The 19546-nt window shown below is 43.9% G+C and overlaps 1 protein-coding gene across 6 annotated transcripts in view; it reads left to right on the top strand.

The window, feature by feature from the left end:
* RIMS2 (regulating synaptic membrane exocytosis 2) overlaps positions 1-19546 on the top strand; it is a 933811-nt gene that overhangs the window by 115976 nt on the left and 798289 nt on the right. For 4 of the 6 annotated variants that reach the window (XM_059723820.1, XM_059723817.1, XM_059723823.1 and 1 more), the window contains exons 2-3: positions 16242-16274; positions 16672-16758. The exons of the other annotated variants lie outside the window; for them this stretch is intronic. In XM_059723820.1, coding sequence (XP_059579803.1) covers positions 16242-16274; positions 16672-16758 — 120 coding nt within the window. The remainder of the gene's footprint in view (positions 1-16241; positions 16275-16671; positions 16759-19546) is intronic. 6 annotated transcript variants of the gene reach the window in all.

The raw sequence follows: 19546 nt of genomic DNA, 5'->3' as shown, positions 1-19546 counted from the left end.
AAGGAAGTTTCAGCAGTTGGTGTGTGCTCTTCCTGGATGGAATGAAAAGAACTGCTAGTAGTTGTTTGTGAAGGTGAAATACTTTAAGTAAGTAACCTTAGAGGCTTTGCAGCATGCTTCAGCTGGTGAGCTGCTTGGTAAACTACCAGCAGATTTTGGCTGTTACCTGTCTGGAAGTGGGTGGCTGATAGTTTTTCAAGGTTATTTTTGTTTTTATTTCCTTTGGGGATCTCGCCCATGCCACCCACCCCCTCACCTGCCAGCGAGTCAGGATTCCACCATTTTGTTTGATGGACCTGCAGCTTCGTCCCCCCCCGCCCCTGCCCCCTCCCCCTCCTCCCTCCTTCCACTGTGCCAGCAAGTCTGTGGCCACCATTTTGGGGAGTACCTTCACAGTGGCTCCCAGCTTGTGAGCTGTGTAGCTGTCCACTACCAGCTGATTTTGTCTGTTTCCCATCCTGAAACAGGAGGCTGGTAGTATTTTCTACGTTTGTTTGTGGACCTCCAGGGCAGCTTACCTTGTGCCCCCCTCCAGTGAGCCAGTTGGCCCTTCTCCCCTTGTTTGCCTCCCATCCCATGGGGGCTGAAAACTGCTCTCCTTTCTCTTTTTCTCATTCTCTGTCTCAGGCACCCTCTGCCTGTGGCCCAGGCAGGTCCAACTGCAGTTGGCTGGGCCCACAGAGGCCTGGTCTTGCCTTCCCCATAGAGGGTAGACATGATATAATAAAGGGGTTGTGATACTCCTAGCTACCTAGTGCCTTGCTAGTGCTAGGTGGTCCTTACTGTGCAAAAACCACTTTGCTGGTAATCTGCAATGGCAGCTAGCCAAAATGAGGTGGCACCGGTGTCAGCCTTGGGTGAGGAGAGGCGGTATGACAACTACCAACCCAAAAGAGACTGAACCTTGTGCAATTCTGTTTGGTGAGTACCCAGGCAGGGACTCTCACAGCGCCAACAGGTAGGCTTTGCCTATTGGACAGCATCAGGCAGACAGAGAAGACTTGGGCATTTATACAAATGTGAAAGGAATGGCGGGGGGGGGAGCGCTTTAATTAGAGTGGCTCTCAGAACCTCTCTAATTAGAGTTCCTGGAGCATCTCGTGTATTAGCATTCCAGTGCTTAAAAAAGATTGTCAGACAAGTTTTAGTTAAAGCGTCCCTGCCACCATTTTTAAGCATGGGGACACTGATACACAAGATGCTGGTCTATAGCAGACCCCCACTACAACATCACCCTTTTTGCTCTCCCCCCTAATCTTAACCCAGAGACTTGCCACAGGCCTATCTCCAGGTTCATAATGGAGCTCTGAGCAATCATATAGCTCTTTTACATAAAGTACAACTCTTCTTCCTCATTTCCCCTGGCTGTCCTTCCTGAACAGTTTGTACCCATCTATGACAGTGCTTCAGGCATGCAAGCTCCCACTGAGTCTGTTATTCCAGTCATGTCATAGTTCTGTGATGGTATGAGGACTTTCAATTCTTTTTGCTTGTTTCCCAGGCTCTGCACATTTGTGTACAGGCACCTGAAGCATCTAGTTGATTGCCCTGATTTCTCAGGAAGTATGAGAGCACCTCCTCTGTTGCCCCCTCCTGCTTGCTCTTTCTCCGGGTCTCCTGCTTCCCTACTTACCTTAGGGCTTTGTTCTCCATCCCCTGGTGAAACTAGTTTAAAGCCCTCCTCACTAGGTTAGTGAGCCTGTCTGTGAAGACGCTGTTCCCTCTCTTTGTCAGGTAGATCCCATCTCTTCCCAGCAATCCTTCTTCTTGAAACAACATCCCATGGCCAAAGAAGCCAAAGCCCTGCTGGCAATGCCACCTGCGCAGCCAGGTGTTGATCTGCAGGATACACCTGCTCCTGCCTGGGCCTTTTCCCTTGATAGGAAGGATTGACGAGAACACAGTCTGAACCCCAGATTTTCTCCACCCTGTAGTCACTTCTGATATGCTCAGGGTCTCCCTTGGCAGTATCATTGGTGCCCACATGGATGAGCAGCATGGGGTACTAGTCAGAGGGCCAGATGAGTCTTGGTAGACCCTCTGTGACATCTTGAATCCAGGCTCTGGGTAAGCAGCAGACTTCCTGAGACAACAGGTCAGTTCAGCAGATGGCTCCCTCCATCCCCCACAGAAGGGAGTCTCCAATCACAACCACCCATCATTTCTTCTTGATGGTAAATGGACAGCAGAATGGCAGATGACCAAAGCTGGTAAGTGCAAAGTGAGGCACATCAGAAAAAATAATGTGATGCACATATAGGATAATGTGTTCTATGTTAATTGTTACTAGTCAGGAAAGAGATCATGGAGTTATTGTGGGTAGTTCTATGGAAGCATCAGTGCAGTATTCAGGAGCAGTCAAAAAATCAAATTAAACGTTAGAAATTATTAAGAAGGGCTTTGAAAACAAAGAAAAAACCTTCATCTTGCCATTGTAAAGACCCATGGTACATCCACACCTTGAATACTATAGAGAAGAGTAACAGCGATAAGCAGACATGTGGAAAGGCTTTTGGATGAGGAAAGGCTCAATAGGTAAGAACATTTTAGCTTAGAAAAAATAACAGCCAATGAGGGCTGTGATAGAGTTCTATAAGATTATGAGCTGCATGGAGAAAGTAAGTAGAGATATACCATTTACTGTGTCACAATACTGTAACTAGTGGACATACAAGGAAATTATTAGGGAGAAAGTTTTAAACAAATGAAGGTGAATTGATTTTCACACAACATGTACTATATTTACCCAAATCCAAAGCTACTTTACATTTAAGACAACTCCCATCAGTAATTTGAATCTATATATGAAAAATTATAAGTCCCTTATCTAATTATTGGAGGGTTCTCCTAAATTTATGTCTGGTCTGAGGTACCTTGTTCAGCCAATGGAGGCACTGTATATGTGTATTTCAGGTGTCTGGTAAGATGGGATCATACAGTTGGTATCTTTCCACCCCTAATTGGGATTTTTAGGTACCAGGATAGATTAATCCTTGGAGCTGCGCTCTTATCTTTGAAACGCATGGGAGATAGGGCTGCTTTTCTTCTCAGGGCTTGTTAGATACCCTCTATGCCCCCCCCAAAAAAACATTTCTATCTCTGGAATGTGTGAGAACTGCCTTGTTAAAAAGGTGCTCCCCTGCTAGGCTGTGAGAACTTTAGTGTGCTAGAAAGCAAAATCGTTTGTCACAGTTGTATTGACTATATTGAATGATAAGCAATAAGCGCTAAAGATCTAAAACTTTGACATTTTAGCCATCACCCCCATGTCTGTTCCTGTCCACCCTGTCACTTGCCCCTTGCCCCCCATGCCTGGGCCTGACTGCTGCTGCCTGCCTCCTCATGGCACTTGCCCCTCTGTGCCTGCCCCCTCCCTTCCTGTGCTCCCCACTGCTGCCTGCCTTCCCATGCCTGTACCTGATCCCTGCCTCCTGTATCTGCTCCCCATTTCCTGTCCCTCCTCAGCTTTCCATTTCCGCTTACCTTCTGCTGTAGCTCTGTTCCAGCTCTGGAGCAGTGGCAGCAGCTCTGGGCCTGACTGGATCAGTGCCAGAGGAGCTGGAGCTGGAGCAGGAGGTATGTGGCAGGGGGGAGGGCTGCGGCAGATTGTGTAGAAAGCAGACCATGTGGTATCCTTTGTGCTCCATGAAGCTGCATACTGCAAATATCCCCTGCATGCTGCTGGCCATGAGCCTCCTCCCAAAAGAGCCACCCTGGCCCAGGGCAGATGGCAGCTCAGCTCCAGCTTCAGGATGGTACCAGAATCTAAGGCTGCTTGTACATGTGATGGGGGTTTAACCCCCAAGGTTTTATTTTATTCCTCCTAAATTGAAATGGTGGGGCATAGAATAAAACCCTGCAGACTAAACAGTTAACATTTTTGTGTCACCTTACAGTGAGGAGCCTGTTGCTTTTTTTTGAGTCAGAGCCTGCCTGTGGCGAGGGGGCAAGCTGTCAGTGGTCTGAGTGGCCCTTAAGTTGTGGGGGGCCCCAGTCCTTCCCTCCACACCAGTGGCGCCCCTTGGGAGCAGCTGGGTAGGCTGCTAGCTGGTCAGGTGCTGCCCCAGCTTGGAGGCAGGATCTAGCCAGATCCAACTCTTCCCTGAGCCTGCCGGGGCTTCCAGATCCCTGTGCACTGTTCCTGCTGCCTGGGACCGCCTGGTAATGGGCTGGCTTACCTGGGACAGTACTTGGAGGTGGCAGGAGAGTGACTGGGTGTGCTGGCAGCAGGAAGGACTGGGGCCTCCCACAGGTCAGGGCCACTTGGCTTGCCAGCAGCTCGCCCCCTGGCTGCAAGAGAAACAGGCAGGCTCTGTGGAAAAAAAAGAAGAAAGGATCAGGCCCCTGAAGGGAGAATTAGTGAGGACCCCAATCTTTTTTTTTTTCAGCGGAGTCTCCCCACCTCTTCTGTGGCCAGGGGGCAAGCTGTCAGATTAAAAAGTGCAATGTTATGAGTGGCAGTGTTGCAAACTAAACTACACGGGGATGTGGTATAGTTTTGCGGGGATGTGGTATAGGTTTGCAACGTTGCAAACTCATTTGAAACCCCCAAGCCTCACATATGTGTATTGTGTGACTCCATTAAGCCATACAAAGGACTTTTTTGTAATGTGTACATGGTGACAATCATCACATGTACAAGTACCCTAAAACAAGGCTTTTCTTCACCCATGTTCATTGGGAAAAAACCTTGTCTTGGATTTGAGTAAATATGGTAATTATGAAACTCATTGCCACAGGAGGTTTTGGAAGGTGATAATTTAATTGGGTTCTGAAGTGGACTGGACAAATTTATTAGCTACAGCATACTGATGGGTGAGCGAGCATGGCACAAGCCCTGGGTACTTCCTAAGCAGGGTGCTAGAGCAGTGCTAGGAGTTGCTTTATCTTTCTGTCCTCCATCCATCTCACTCTACCCCTTCTTCACCCACATCCTGCACCTTCCTTGCAGCAGCTCTGGCACATGGTAACAAGCAGCATAGAAGTAGTGGCTGAAGGGGGTTATGTCACTGAAAATCGGTGTTTAAATGACTGCTTGACATGTGTCAGTGGCCAAAAAAAGGAAGTGACATTTCCTTCCTACTCCCTAGCAGCAGTGAACCCCTGGCTACTGCTCCTCATCAGGGTGAAGCCTTGGCCACTTATGCCTCTTTTAGTAGATGTTAAACATGACAGCTAGTGGGGAATCAGCTTCAAAATTAGGACTTCCTAGGCCTTTAAATGCTGGAAGCTATAGGGAGAAAGGAGCAGGGGACAAAACAGTCTGGATAGGCTGTGCATGAAAACTTTTCCCTCAATCATCTGGTATCTGCCATTCTAAGAGAGGGATAGCTAGACAAGGTGATCTGACCCAGTATAACATTTCTTATGTTCTTAAATCTCTCTCTAACTATCACATCAGTACTGATAAAGTTTTCAGATGATGTAAAATTGGGTTTGTAATAAGGATAAGTCAGTTCTATAAGGCAAGCTGGATTAAATGGAAAATGGAACAACATGTCTTTGGATTTAAAGTTGTATGAAGGTATGTTCTATGGAGGATTTCATAGATTCATAGACATTAGGGCTGGAAGGGACCTTGGAAGATCATCGAGTCCAGCCCCTTGCCCCAGGGGCAGGAAGTCACCAGGGATCATAGGATCCCAGCAAGATAAACATCCAAATCTCTGTTGAAGGTGTTCTAAGTAGGTGCTTGAACCACCTCTGGCAGCAGTCTATTCCAGACCTTGGGGGCTCGGACATTAAAGGAATTCTTCCTTATGTCCACTCTGAAATGGTCATGGAGGAGTATGTGACTGTTCGACCTTGTCATCTCTTGGGGCGGTCTGGTGAACAGATGTTCCCCCAGATCCTGGTGAGCACCCCTGATAAACTTATAGGCGGCCATCAGATCACCCCTGAGCCTGCTCTTTTCCAGGCTGAAGTGTCCCATGGCTCTCAGCCTTTCTTCATAAGGTCTGTTTTCCTGACCTCTGATCATGCACGTGACTCTCTGCACCCTCTCAAGCTTCTCCACTTCCTTTTTGAATTGTGGAGCCCAAAACTGGATGCAGTACTCCAGCTGCGGCCTCACCAAGGCCGAGTATAGCGGGAGAATGACGTCCCAGGATTTGCTTGAGAAGCATCTATGGATGCAAGCCAGCATTTTGCTCACTTCACTAGCAGCAGCATCACGTTGAAGGCTTATGTTTATCTTGTGGTCAATGATGACCCCCAAGTCCCTTTCGTCCATAGTGCTAGCCAGCATAGCACTGCTGAGCCTGTAAGCATGCTGCAGGTTTTTCTTTCCAAGGTGGAGAACCTTGCATTTTTCGGTGTTAAATACCATCAGGTTCTCATCCACCCATTTCCTGAGTCTGTCAAAGTCTTCCTGGATCACCCTCCTGTCCTCAGGTGTGGACGCTTTACCCCAGAGTTTGGTGTCATAGGCAAACTTGGCCAGTCCACTTCTGATACCAATGTCCACATTATTAATGAAGATGTTGAACAATATAGGCCCAAGGACAGAGCCTTGAGTGACCCCACTGGTCACAGTACACCACGACGATTGACTTCCATCAACCACCACCCTCTGGGTCCTACCACAGAGCTAATTCCCCAGCCAGTGGATTGTGGTGAGGCCGGGGCCTCAGTGTTTCAAAATCTGGCTTTGTTGTCCTTTGGAAGGAAACCTTTGCATTTTGAAATGTTTAGCAAAAGGTAATGGAATCCAGCTCTTTGGTTGTGCATCTGGTGGCCTATCCTGGAGCAGTGAATTAGGGCCCCTAATTCTGAGGCAGTCTGGCTGGTAGACTGCCCCAGGCTAATCACTGACCCTGGAAATCCAGACTTTGAGGCAGTCCACTTGGAAGGCTGTCACAGATCCTGAGGCCCAGGGGCACAGGATTTTTAAGCATTTGGCTCTCTGGCAGTCTAGTAGCTGAGCAGTTTAGGAGCTAGATGATTGGTCTGGCAATAAATTTAGGCAGGCCTCCAAAGGAATCCTGAGTTCTGAGTCTGAGTTCTATCAAAGTGTGTTGAAACTGAACTTCTCCACTAAAAACAAATCTTTTCTGGAATTGGTTTGACCAGGTCTAATTTTAGTACAGCTAACTGCAAACCTCAGAAGATCAAGACCTTCATTATGGAAAACACTTAGTCTGAAAAGGACTTGAAATAGTGGTGGAAAACCAACAGATTATGAGCTTGCAATTTAATGTCGAGAATGAGAGAGCAAATGCTATCCTTGGATATATAAGTAGGGAAATAGTGGGTAGAAATAGAGTCATATTTATTGCAGCTATATATGGGATTAGTGAGACTATTAATGGAATAGTGTGTTAAGGTTTTAAAAAGGACGTTGACAAATTAGAAATGGGTCAAAACAAGTGAAATGTATAAGATTCAAGGTCTGGAAAACCTGACTTGCTGTCAGAAACTGAAGAGACCCAGTCTATTTAGTTTATTCAGGGGATAGTTAAGAGATTGGAGTACGTAGGAGAAATGGTGCAATCTTCTCTGAATTTGAGGAATACTCTATTTTTGGGCACATTGCACATTTTTATTGGTTGGCTTTTAGATGTTAGATTTATGAGACACTCAGAAAGAATGCTGCTCAGTTGAGAGATGATTCTCTTGAAGGCTGTATGGGACACTGTGGTGATCTTTATTCCTTAACTATAATGCAATGATCCATAAATACATTTTCTTTCTTTATCATCATAGATCTTTGTGTGAAGCAGGGACTATTAGAGGTAAAGTAGAAAAAGTAATGGTTGGGGTATTCGTGGCATAACTTTCAGTCTGAATCTTACTAACTGTGGCAGAAAGTATTTTTGAAGATTAATGCCATAGCTCTATAGGAGGTAAACAAGGTTGTCTTTGACTCCATTGACTCTACCATGTCATTCTGAAAATCCCAGTCATCTAAATTGATTGGATTGTGGTGATTTATTGTTTTTTTGGTTATCTCCTTTTAATTGAATTATTGTTATCATTTTAATTGCTGTATGTACTGTTGTACTGTACCCATCCATATGAAAGTTTATTTTTAAATTAGAATTTTTTATGGGCAGGATTACTTGGGTTTTGAATGAATTTTTTTGGCTTTTGTGCTAAGAAAAGTATATATGGGAAGGATAGTTGCCCATTTCCTCTGCTGATTTTGGCTAGTGTTGTTCAGCAAAATTCCTGGGAATCATGTTTTCATCTTGTGATCTAGATTCCTGTTTTTCCTATCATGATGGTATTCAACCTTTTTTGGATGGCAGGCCGGATGGGCAGTGCCCAGGCTGTCTGGGCTGGATCCAGCTGGTCCTGATCTGGCATGGGGTGGTGGTGGAAGGGCCCAATTCAGCCTCATAGAGGGGGGCAGGGGGCATCCCAGATCCAACCTGGCCCCATCGGGGAGGGAAGGGGTATGGCCTGGCCCTACGGGGGAAGAGGGTGTAGCCCAAACCCAACCTTGCTCCACCAAGTGGAGGGGGCATGACTCAGTCACACAGAGGAAAGGGGAGTGGCCCAGCCCCAACCTGGTCCTGCAGGGGAAAGGCGTCATGGTCTGCCCCATCCAGCTGCTGGGGTGGGAGAAGGGGGCATGACCTGGTTTCAACCGGCTGCATGGAGCTTAGGGTTTGGGAATTTGGCAGTGGGGGAGGGTGCCTGAGCAAACAGTCCATTTCTTTGTTCCCAGTTTAAATGCAAGAGGGTTGAGGTAGGATGTATTCACTGAAGGATCATTGGCTTTGTAAGTCATTTTCCCATACTTCCTTTGGTAGTGTGACAGAATCGCTTTGTATCTTGCAGGGTATGTGTTTTTGGTTTTAAAAGATTTACAATTGACATCTATGGTGGAAGTATTCTGTACAAAAAGTATTTGCATGAGCCTGTGAAGCTCAGGATAGGCACATTTCTAGATTCTAGCAATCTAAATTAAAAAAATGAAGCGGTTGCTCAGTGTTCATGTTCACTTCACACATGATCTGTAAAACCACCTGAGGAAGGAGCAGGTGGCATGATGAACTGAAACAGAGCTAAGAGGCTGAAAGCTACATCGATCAAAAACATTTAATAGAAAAGTATGCTGATTCATAGCAACCATAATTCCATTTTATATTTTTTTATCTCAAATTCTTTGCAATATACTTTTTCTTATATGTAAGTGCTGTTTCTGTCTCTAGGCTTCTTGTTTATTTGTTTTCCCATCAGCAAAGCTAACCTTACTTTATCATGCATCAGCAGACTCATGACAAATAGATCCAAGGAGGTGATACTTCCCCTCTATGCGGCATTGGTCAGACCGGAGTTGGAGTGCTGTGTCCAGTTTTGGGTGCCGTACTTCAAGAAGGATGCTGATAGACTCGAGGGTCCAGAGGAGGGCCACTCGTATGGTTAGAGGCTTACAGGACAAACCCTATGAGGAGAGACCGAGGGACCTGGACCACTTCAGCCTCCACAAGAGAAGGCTGAGAGGTGATCTTGTGGCTGCCTACAAATTCATTAGGGAGATGCAGCAAGGGATTGGAGATGCTCTGTTCACCAGGGCGCCTCTTGGGGTAACAAGGAACAATGGTTACAAACTCAGAAAGCAGATTTAGGCTAGATATCAGGAAAAACTTCTTCATGATATGAGTGGCCAAAATTTGGAATGGGCTTCCAAGGAAGGTGGTGCTCTCCCCTACCCTGGGGGTCTTTAAGAGAAGGCTGGATAGGCATCTGGCTGGAGTCATCTGACCCCAGCACTCTTTCCTGCCTGGGCAGGGGGTTGGACTCGATCTGTTGAGGTCCGTTACAACCCTAGCATCTATGAATCTGTGAATCTTTCTATTTGTTCATTGTTTAGAGGATGAATAAAAGGTGGGCTCTTAATGCATGCACATCAAGGTTTTATCATGGAAACCAACTGTTTGGCCATCCTAACTTCTCTATTTATAACTATAGAACTATAACTATATTTAGACATTTCAGTTAGTTAGAGGTTCCAAGCTAGAATTTGTCCTGTATACCAGAGAAGCAATGCTGTTAGTAGAGAAGCAGAGGTTTGAGTGTTGGGTCTAATAAGTTAATTTCCTTCATGTTACTTATTTGATGTGGAACCTTGCCCATTAACATCCCCCCTAAAATAAGGCATTACATTATGTAAGGATGACAGAATTTGACTACTATAGACCACCAAACTGGGAGGAGGTTGATAAAGTTTTTTTCTGAAACAACTAACCAAAATATTTAAATCACAGGACTTGGTACTTATAAGGGACTTTAGGTACTGTGACATGCTGGGAAGGTAACAGTAGTACATAGAGTCTCTTGATTTGCTCTTCTCTATAGCAAGGACTTGGTTGAGAGAGCCAGGTGAAAGGCAGCTTTGCTGATAGTGATCACATAATGATAGAGTTCATGATTGTAAGGAAAAAAAGGAAGGACAGCAGCAGACTAAAAATGTTGGTCTTCAGTAAAGCAGACCTTTACAGACTGTTAATCCTATGGGGAAAAGAAGTCCAGGAGAGATCTGTGTACCTTAGAGACAATACTAAGGTCACAAGAACATGCTATCTTGATGCGAAGGAAAGATATCAGCAAGAGACCAGCTTGGCTGTACAGTGAATTGATCAGTGACTTGAAACTGAAAAGAGAGTCTCAGAAGAAGTGGTAAGTGTTAGTAATATATTACTAAGAACAAATACAACAGTTTAATATTGGCATGTGGAAATAAGCAGGAAGTCCAAGGCACAAATTTAGATTCAGCAATGAAGAAACAAAAGGCAACAAAAATGGATTTCATAAGTATGTTAGAAATAAGGGAAGTAGGTGAAGAACAAGAAAAGTATGAGTCCTGTACTGAATGAGAAGCTGTGGCAGCTAATAATGGAGGATGTAGAGAATATTGAAGTATTATTATTTTTTATTTCAGTCTTAAAAAATAATATCAGCTCTCAGATGACAGGCATATTTAGTAGGAGGTAATCAGCTAAGAACTGGAAAAAGAATATGTCAGAGATTACTTAAATTGGATGTTTTCAGTTCAGTAGGAACAGATGATTTCATGCTAGAGTACACAAAGATTTGGCTAAGGTAATTGTAGAGCCATTGTCTGAAAGAGCCATCTTTGAAAACTCATGGAGATCAGGTGACATCCTAAATGACTGGAAAAGGTAAAATATAGTGCAAATCTTTTAATTAAAAAAAATTATGGGTTGGTTGGTAGGTAGATGGGTGGGAGGGAGGGAGTAGATATGGGGACAAGGAAAATTCAGGGAATTACAGACCGGTCAGTCTAATCTCAGTACCTGGAAAGATGCTAGAGCGTGTCAGCAATGAATCTATTTCTAAGCATTTAGAGGACATCAAAGTGATAAAGAATAGACAACATGGATTTATCAAGAACAAGTCATGCTTAATATATCTGATTTCCTTCTATGACAAGTAAAAGAGGGTTTTGTGGATTGGGAGGAGAGAACTGGATACAGTATATCCTGAATTTAGCAAGGGTTTTGACTGTTTCCCTTATAAAAGTATCAGTAAGCTAAGGAAATACGGTCTAAATGAAAGTACTGTTAGATGGCTACAGAACTGGTTGGATATGCTTGAAATGTAGTCCTCAATGGCTTGATGTCTAACTGGGAAGAGGAATCAAGTGGGTTCCCTAGGGCTCTGTCCTGGGTCTGATATTGTTTAATATCTTCATTAGTGGCTTGGGCTAAGTACAGACAGTCAAAAAGCCTGATGCTGGATCAATTCAATCTTTGCAGGTTAGTTTAAATTGCAGAGGTTAAACTGAGAAACGAGTGAACAGACATTCACTTTTGATTCAGGGAATGCAGCCACATACCTACAGTGGCTCAGGCCAGAAGCTGTGGGGCACTAGAGCATGGCTCCCAGCCTGCCAGCCACTGTCAAAGGGAAGGGACTGAAGCTCCAAGGCTTTTCCACTCTCTCTGTTTGAGCGGGCTGGGGGGGCGCATGGGCATAGCCATGCCCTCTGTTCTCTGCTCGAGTGGGAGTGGGGGACAAGAGCCGGAGAGGTACTGCCCCCCCACTAAACCCTGGCTGGGATCCAGGGTCAGGGAGGGGGTTTAAACCCACCTTCCCTGGCTTCTTGCACAAGTCCTGGGCTGGGGTGTGACCATACCCCCTGATCTCAGCTGTGTACATGTGCTCTGATAGACTTTATGCTGCTGAGGGGCTGGAGCCTTTGCAATGTGCCTGTCCCTTTAAAGAAGGGGAAAGCTGCCATCTGATAACCCCCAGTAACCTGCTTGCATTTTACTACCTACATTCTATTCCCAGTTCAACACCCCCGTCCCCTGCCCCCCGCCCCAATCTACCTGCCTCACACCTATTGTCTTTCATCCCCTCTGGTCCTCACTGCTATGCATGTGTATGTTCACAACCTGCATTTTGCGTATTGGCTTCTATTCTACCCAGGAGAACACACAAACACCAACAAACACTCCGTATGCCAGAAGAAGGGTGTTTGTCCCCAAAAGCTTGCAAAAAACAAAATTTCCAACTATTTAGTTGGTCTAACAAAAGATATCCTATCTACCCAAAGAATCAAAGCTGCTTCTCCCACTCTGCCTCTGTGGGTGGACACAAGGCACTGGTATCTGATTGCTTGATGCTAGTTCAAGTGAGTGTGGAGACAGATTGCTGAGACAGAACATGAAAGAGGAAACCTGCTGCAAAAGAGGTGAATGAGGGCATAGAAAAGAATAAGTAACACTGTAGAAAGGAATAGTTTTGAGGGGGGAGAATGTTTGAAAGGAAGACCTTTGGCTGGATGGATCAAAAAATATAGTGAACTATTTTCTCTGAATGCGAGTAATTAATCTAGCTTGCTACTGTAGGTAGCAGGAGAGTTCAGGATTTGCCGCTCGAGTGGAGACTCTGGTTTCCCAATCCCACCCCTTTGTCAGCCAGCCCTCACTGCTCTAGCTAGGGAACAGAGGAGCAGGGCCAACCCTGATTTGCTAAAGCAAATGGCATAACACAGCCCAGGACTGCAAAGTGTTCTGGGATGCTGGGGGACTGTGATTTAACTTGAACCAGGAAGGGGTCTGGGGCAGAAGTTTCATAAACTGGTTTGACCTAAATCAGTTAAGTCTGATACTACATTCAACCTGGTTTATCTTAAATTGGTTTTGGCCATTTTGAAACTGGTTTGTATGCACTGAATTTCTGTTCTGTTACAGGTTTAAACTGGTTTCTGATCACCTAAACTGGTTTATGTTTAACTTCTTTCCCTAGCTTTGGAGGATGAAACTGAATGCACATTTAGTAAATATGTAGATGACAACAGTCTAGGTGAGGTACAAACTATCAGGTTGAATCTTAACACCATCCTCCAAAGAAAGTGGACTACAAATTACTCAGTGGAAGTGCCCTGAAATTAATTAGAAGAAATTCAGTAAGAACAAGTACAAAGTACCACAAAGAGACAATCAAATGTAAAAATCATGGAATCATGGAAATGTAGGGCCAGAAGGGACCTCTGACTCCGGCACCTGCTCTGGACTCACCTGTCTGGCATGAGCAGCAGCAGTGGCAGTGCCAGGAAGAAACTGTTGCTCAGTGCTGGGAGAAAGTGGTACTACCCCGTTACCACCACCTCTGGGCTGCCCTGCACTGCAGCAGTGACAGTGCAGTGCAGCTGCAGGGCAGCCCAGAGGTGGTGGCAATGGAGCCACAGGGCAGCCTGACACAGCGCAGGCTTCAGATGGATGCACCAAAAACTGCCTGGCAGTGGCAAGGGAGAGGGGTGACTTTCCTCCAGCACTGAGCAACAGTTTCTTCCTGGCGGCTGCTGCTGCTGCTGCTCAGCCCAGACAGGTGAGCCTGGACCAGCGCAGAGCATGTGGGGCCAGGGATGTACACTCATTTATGTGGCAAGATGCACCATGGTTGGGTAGTGCAGAGCAGGCGTGGGCTGCACTGGGGTTGGGTGCTGTTGGCAGTGGCGGGGAGGCGCTGCAGGGCGTTGCAGGGCAGGGGTGGTGGCTGACCAGCTTGGGGGGGGTATATGTCAGGGCTCCCATATACACCCCACATACCCTCAAACCCTCCCCCCCAACCCCACAAACACACCCTCCCCCACACAATCACATACCCCACAAACACCACACTGATCTCCCCCTCCATTCACACCTGCATGCCTCTGGGGAGAGCCCTGTTCACTGCTACACACATACACCACACACACCCCGCAAACACCATACCCACCCACACACATGCCCACCCATACACATGCCCACCACATCCTCAGAAACCCCGCCACACCCACCCAACACATCCACACATACCCCCACACCCTTACATACACACACACATCCACCCAATACCCCCACACTTCATCACACACCCCACAATATATAAGAGTAAGATTTCATTTTGCGCTATTGCTATGTCTATATATACAGTACAAATTAACACAAATCAGGACAAAATATTTAAAAAAAATAAAAATATATTATTATGGATGTTTGATTTTTAGTATACAAATTTCCCTCCCTGGTTCCAAGATGGCAAACCCCCTTCCCAAAAGGAGTACTTCCAGGGGCAAGGGAAGGGACTTCCAGTGGCAAAGGTCAGAGGTGAGGGGTAGAACTTCCAGTCCCAAGATGATGACCAGGGGATGGGGCCACCCTTGTGGCCCTCAACAGCTCACCAAAAGTTGTTAAGCAGCCTTCCAGCTGAAATAATTGCCCACCCCTGTCCTAGAATATATATACATGGAGAGATGTAGAGTTTCTTAGTGGAAAAGTTGTAACATATATATATATATATAGTGTGTGTGTGTGTGTGTGTGTGTGTGTGTGTGTGTGTGTGTGTTTGCACGCACACACCCACCCACACACACACACACACACACACATATATATATATATATATATATATATATATATATATATATATATATATATATATTTACAATGATTCCACTAAGAAACTCTCCATCTTTATACTTTGGAGCATGGAAATGAGAGATTCATTCTGGAGATGGGAAATTGCTTTCTATCTGCGTGCAATGTTTGCCCATATTTTTCCAAGTTACAAGCATTTAAAATTCCAGAGTTTGTATGTTGTCATTTCACTTGTTGGAATTTGGGAGTTAAATTCTCAGAAGAATTGAGAAATCATGAAGTTGGGTGATCTCTATGAAGTCTACAGGGGAAAAAAGTAATAAAAATAAAATGCTGACTTGCCAGTGGGAGCGAACAGTTCTCCCAGCCGTGCAGACAGACCGGGGCAAGGTGGGAGGGGGGCTGCCACCTTGGCTCGCCCCTCTCCACCAATGAGAGGCAAGGGGCATGGCCACATGATGGACAGCCCTCTCAGCCAATCGGTGGTGAGGGGCAGGGGCATACAATGGACAGCCCTCTTCGCTAATTAGTGGCAGGGGGTGGGGCCACCAGGGACCCTCTGCCAATCAGAGGTGACAGTAAGCCCTTGAAAATGGCAGCCAGTCCTGGAATCTGCCCATTAAATTGGCCAGCTGCCTCCTCGAGTTAGGTAGACCCCTAATTATAACTATTTATGGCCTTTATGAGGTGAAGGGGAATTAGATATTGGTAGAGTACTGGTCAGTTGAAATGTTTATCAAAGATATTTATAAATTGTTGTGGTAATACACAGCTATTTTCCTTTCAGTAAGTTCTAGTAAATTTTATTTAAACAGAAGTGGGCTTGTTTATTTTTCATAGGTATTTTGTAACTGATATTGATATGATTGATGTAATAAGGATTTATCTTCTAATTTAGTGTACTTCTAATATAAGCTACTGGGTCATAATAGTAGATTTTAAATAATTTGCGTAAGGGTTCAAGTTAACTTTTAATTATGACAGCTGAAAATGTAACTGTTTAGTCCAACCTGAGTATTTCTATATATTAGAAAAATAAAAGTATAAAAAAATTCATTTGTAATTATAATTTAAAATTTTCTTTGTGATTGTATAGTCTAGTATATTTTTAAATATGTTATGATGTAGTAAGCTATTCTGTCTAAAGAATTAGGAACCAATTATAACATATCAGGGTACCTATTTTAACAGAAAATATTTATCTTCAAAATATTATATTACCTCACTTCAGTTTTAGTGGAAGTTAGCACAGAATACATTTATTATAAATATATGGGCATGTATTAAGTGGGTATATTTTACCACAAAATACTTTTTCTTGCCCATTTGATATAGTTTATAGATCTGTAGGTAGATATTGTTTTGCAGTACATTGCACTCAGTTGTGCAAACTTATCTTTTTAGGGTCAAAGAAGAACAAAAACCACAACCGACACAGTAAGTAACATCTCTTAAGAGTGTAGTAGGTTTGACTTTTCTACCTTTGCCATGTTCTGCTTCCTGCACCTTTGATGGTATTAGCTTTCACTAATACCTAATAGGCTGCAGCTAGTTTGTCATCTGCTTCCTGACTGGCTTGTAAGAGAGCTGCCTGCAGCTTCTTACTTCATCCACATGTTAGTTGGATGTAGTTTCTTGCTGCCTGCTTGTGAACTGGTTAAGTGTAAAAGTTTATTTCCCTTACATCCTTAATGGCTGACTTACTATTGCAGCTAACATTCCCATTGGCTGTAGCTTTTCCGCCTGTATATTTCTATTATTATTAGATAATAAAATATTTAAATTAGTGTGGTTTATTTGGTTATTCAGTCACATTATTTGCTTATTTAAACAGGTGGTTTCCCTTTAGTGGGATCACTGAGCTGGTAAATAACGTTCTTCAACCACAGCAAAAACAACAAAATGAAAAGGAGCCCCAGACGTAAGTAAGCTGCTCTCTGTAGCCTAAGTAATGTCTCTATAGCATTAGAACATACTGGAGTGTATGTTTAAAATAGTTGCCCATCAATAAAATTCTTAAAAGGGCATTCATTATACAAGTTGACATTGCCTCTGCTATATGATCTTTGATTGGCAAGGAGAAATCTGAAAATGAAGTGAGGACCCACATTAGCCATCAGGTGTATGATTAGATTAGAGTAAAATTTGTGGAACTCTTTCTGCTCCATTTAAGATCTCTTCTGTAGGTGATCAAAAATGCAAGCCCTGCAGTGAAAGTAATATAAGAATGATAAGAAGCATAGTATTGGGTATAATATAGCTATGCAGAGGCATAGCCAGGCAGTTCCATACCCAAGGCAACCATATGACACCTGGAGCAGCACTGGCTGCCAAGGTGCTGATTGCAATGGTACAATTAGCTACTGCTCTGGTCACACTATCTTTACAGTTCCCCCTCCCCTCAACAAAGGCAGTGCCTGGGGCAGCTGTTCCAGTTGGCTTTCCTCAGTTATGCTGCAGTGTCTAAATATAGCACATATACTGTATATGTGATAAAGATCGTGCATAGAACACTATACAGCTATATGTATTTTTTATAGCAACATAAACCTAATAGCATAAGTGCTTTTTGAAGATCAGGAATATTTTGAACCATTTTTTAATGCTTTTCTAAAATACGTAAAATTTCTTAGGTTTTGGAGATATGAGAAGAAATCTTGGCCTGTTTGCAGTCAGTAGGAATTTTGACTTAACTGGGGCCAGTATTTCAGCCATGGTTTTTTTACGGTGCTAAAGCAGCATGATTTTTCCTTAAAGGCAGCTGTATGAAAAAATAACCATTCTTGCCATTTGAAACCAATACGGTTGAACAGAACCTGGCAAAGCTAGGAGATTCAATCTTATCATTTAATTTAAATACTGCAGTTGCAAATATACTTCTAAAAAGAGGAAAGCTGAGAATAATTTTATTTTGAATTTCCTAGTTTTCAGAATGCTAAATTTCATTTAGGCATACGTTCTTTACTTCTGGTATATTTGTTTTATGCAGAAAAGTATTAACGGTTTATATGAAAATTTTGGTTTTACATTTTGGGTTTAGGAAATTTTAAGACATGCAGATTATTACTTTTCTTGTAGTTTCAGAGACAGACATTTATAGTCTTAGCTAAAATGCATATATTTAAGTTCATTTACTTTTAATTAAAATCAGCTGTGACTAATGAGAACTTACCGTGAAACATAGGAACATAAGATTCTTATAGTTCATGACTTCATAATTAAGTCTTTAAGTATACAACTTTATTCCTAAACAGATACATGTAACAAATATTTATTTATAAAGATGTATATGTACTGTGTTGTTCTTATATACCTATACTTTTGCTTTGACTCGCAACTTTATTTTAATATCTGAAGTAATTCTGTATTGTACTTAATTGCATTGCAATTTATGATACTCTCTAGTTTTCTTCACATCTCTGGCTGGCTGAGAAGGAGGTGGAGACTGCAGCTGGGAGATAGGAGCATCTGCCTGGTTTCCCCCTGCCCTGCCCCTCTTGCAGCTTGGTGCTCAAGCAGGGATCCCCCCCGCTCTCCCACAGCATGGACCTCAGTGGCATGAACCCCAGCCGGCACCTGGTCATGGTCATACAGCCCCCATGCTAGCTAATGCTGAGAGATGTCTGTGTGTTTGTCTCCAATTTCACTGCAACAAAAACAGAACAATGTCCACTTAGGGCTTTTTGGAGCTAATTAACAGGTCAGCTGGTAATATCCCTCTGTTCTTCCTTAAAATCCTTTGCAAAAAGCTGTTTAAGAAGAGCTTGAACTAATGAGAGAGAGGCTTTGCTATCTTGATGGCCTGATAAGCTTTGTGTTTTTATAAGCTCCCTGCTGGCTTGCTGTCAGTGTTCAACAGGGGACAGAGAGAGGTGTGAGAAATGACCTGGTTTGCAATGAATGCAGTGCCTGTCAATTTGCTGCAGACAGTATGAAGAAGCAGGGAGAGGGAGATTGAAGATTGAAAAGATCAGTATCATCAACATGTGTATGTAGTCCACACAAGCAGTCCCCCCTCCTCTCCCCATGGCAACACTCGTTCCTCTTGAGCAGCAAGTGAGGGGGAGAAGCCTGCCAAGGGCTGCTTCCCTCTTCCCCTTCTAGGCACACCCCAGCTGGGGACTCTGCAAGCCACGGTGGGGGCCTCCCTAATCATAGTGTCCTGCCAGGGCCTGGCCATGCAGCCCCTCAGCTCAGTATTGTGGAATAGAAGGGAGGGCTTGCTCTAGTGCCCCCCTGGCTTCTAGCCTGAGCTACTGAAGGCATGTGCAACCAAAAGTGAATGTCTAGCCACTTGCAAATCAGTTTGATCTCTGTAGGTTAAACTAACCTGCAAAGATTGAATCAGTTCAGGATTTTTAAATGTCTGTCCCTAGCCCAAATGTGCATATCTGAACAGTTATTACATGCTAATCTTAGACAGCAAATGAGAGAGAATGTAAAGAACTTCCAGATAAATGACTATGTGGATATGATAATTTTGCTATATTGACCTACTGAAACTAGAAGTACCATGTTCTAGAAGTAGATTTTCTTAATGTGCATAAGTAGTAGTCTGTAATATGAATTAGTAAAACTGGAGGAGAAAAACCGAATTGATAGTTTTTTTCATTTATTATTTGGAACATTAATAGATTTAAGCATACCTGTTTTTATGTGTGATTTTTTTGTTGCAAGAGAGAGAGAGAGAGAGTGACAAGTTTTCTTTT

Source organism: Alligator mississippiensis, chromosome 3 (assembly GCF_030867095.1).
Source record: "Alligator mississippiensis isolate rAllMis1 chromosome 3, rAllMis1, whole genome shotgun sequence".
In the NCBI taxonomy this organism is placed as follows: Eukaryota; Metazoa; Chordata; order Crocodylia; family Alligatoridae; genus Alligator; species Alligator mississippiensis.
This window is presented reverse-complemented; position numbering and strand designations above follow the sequence as displayed.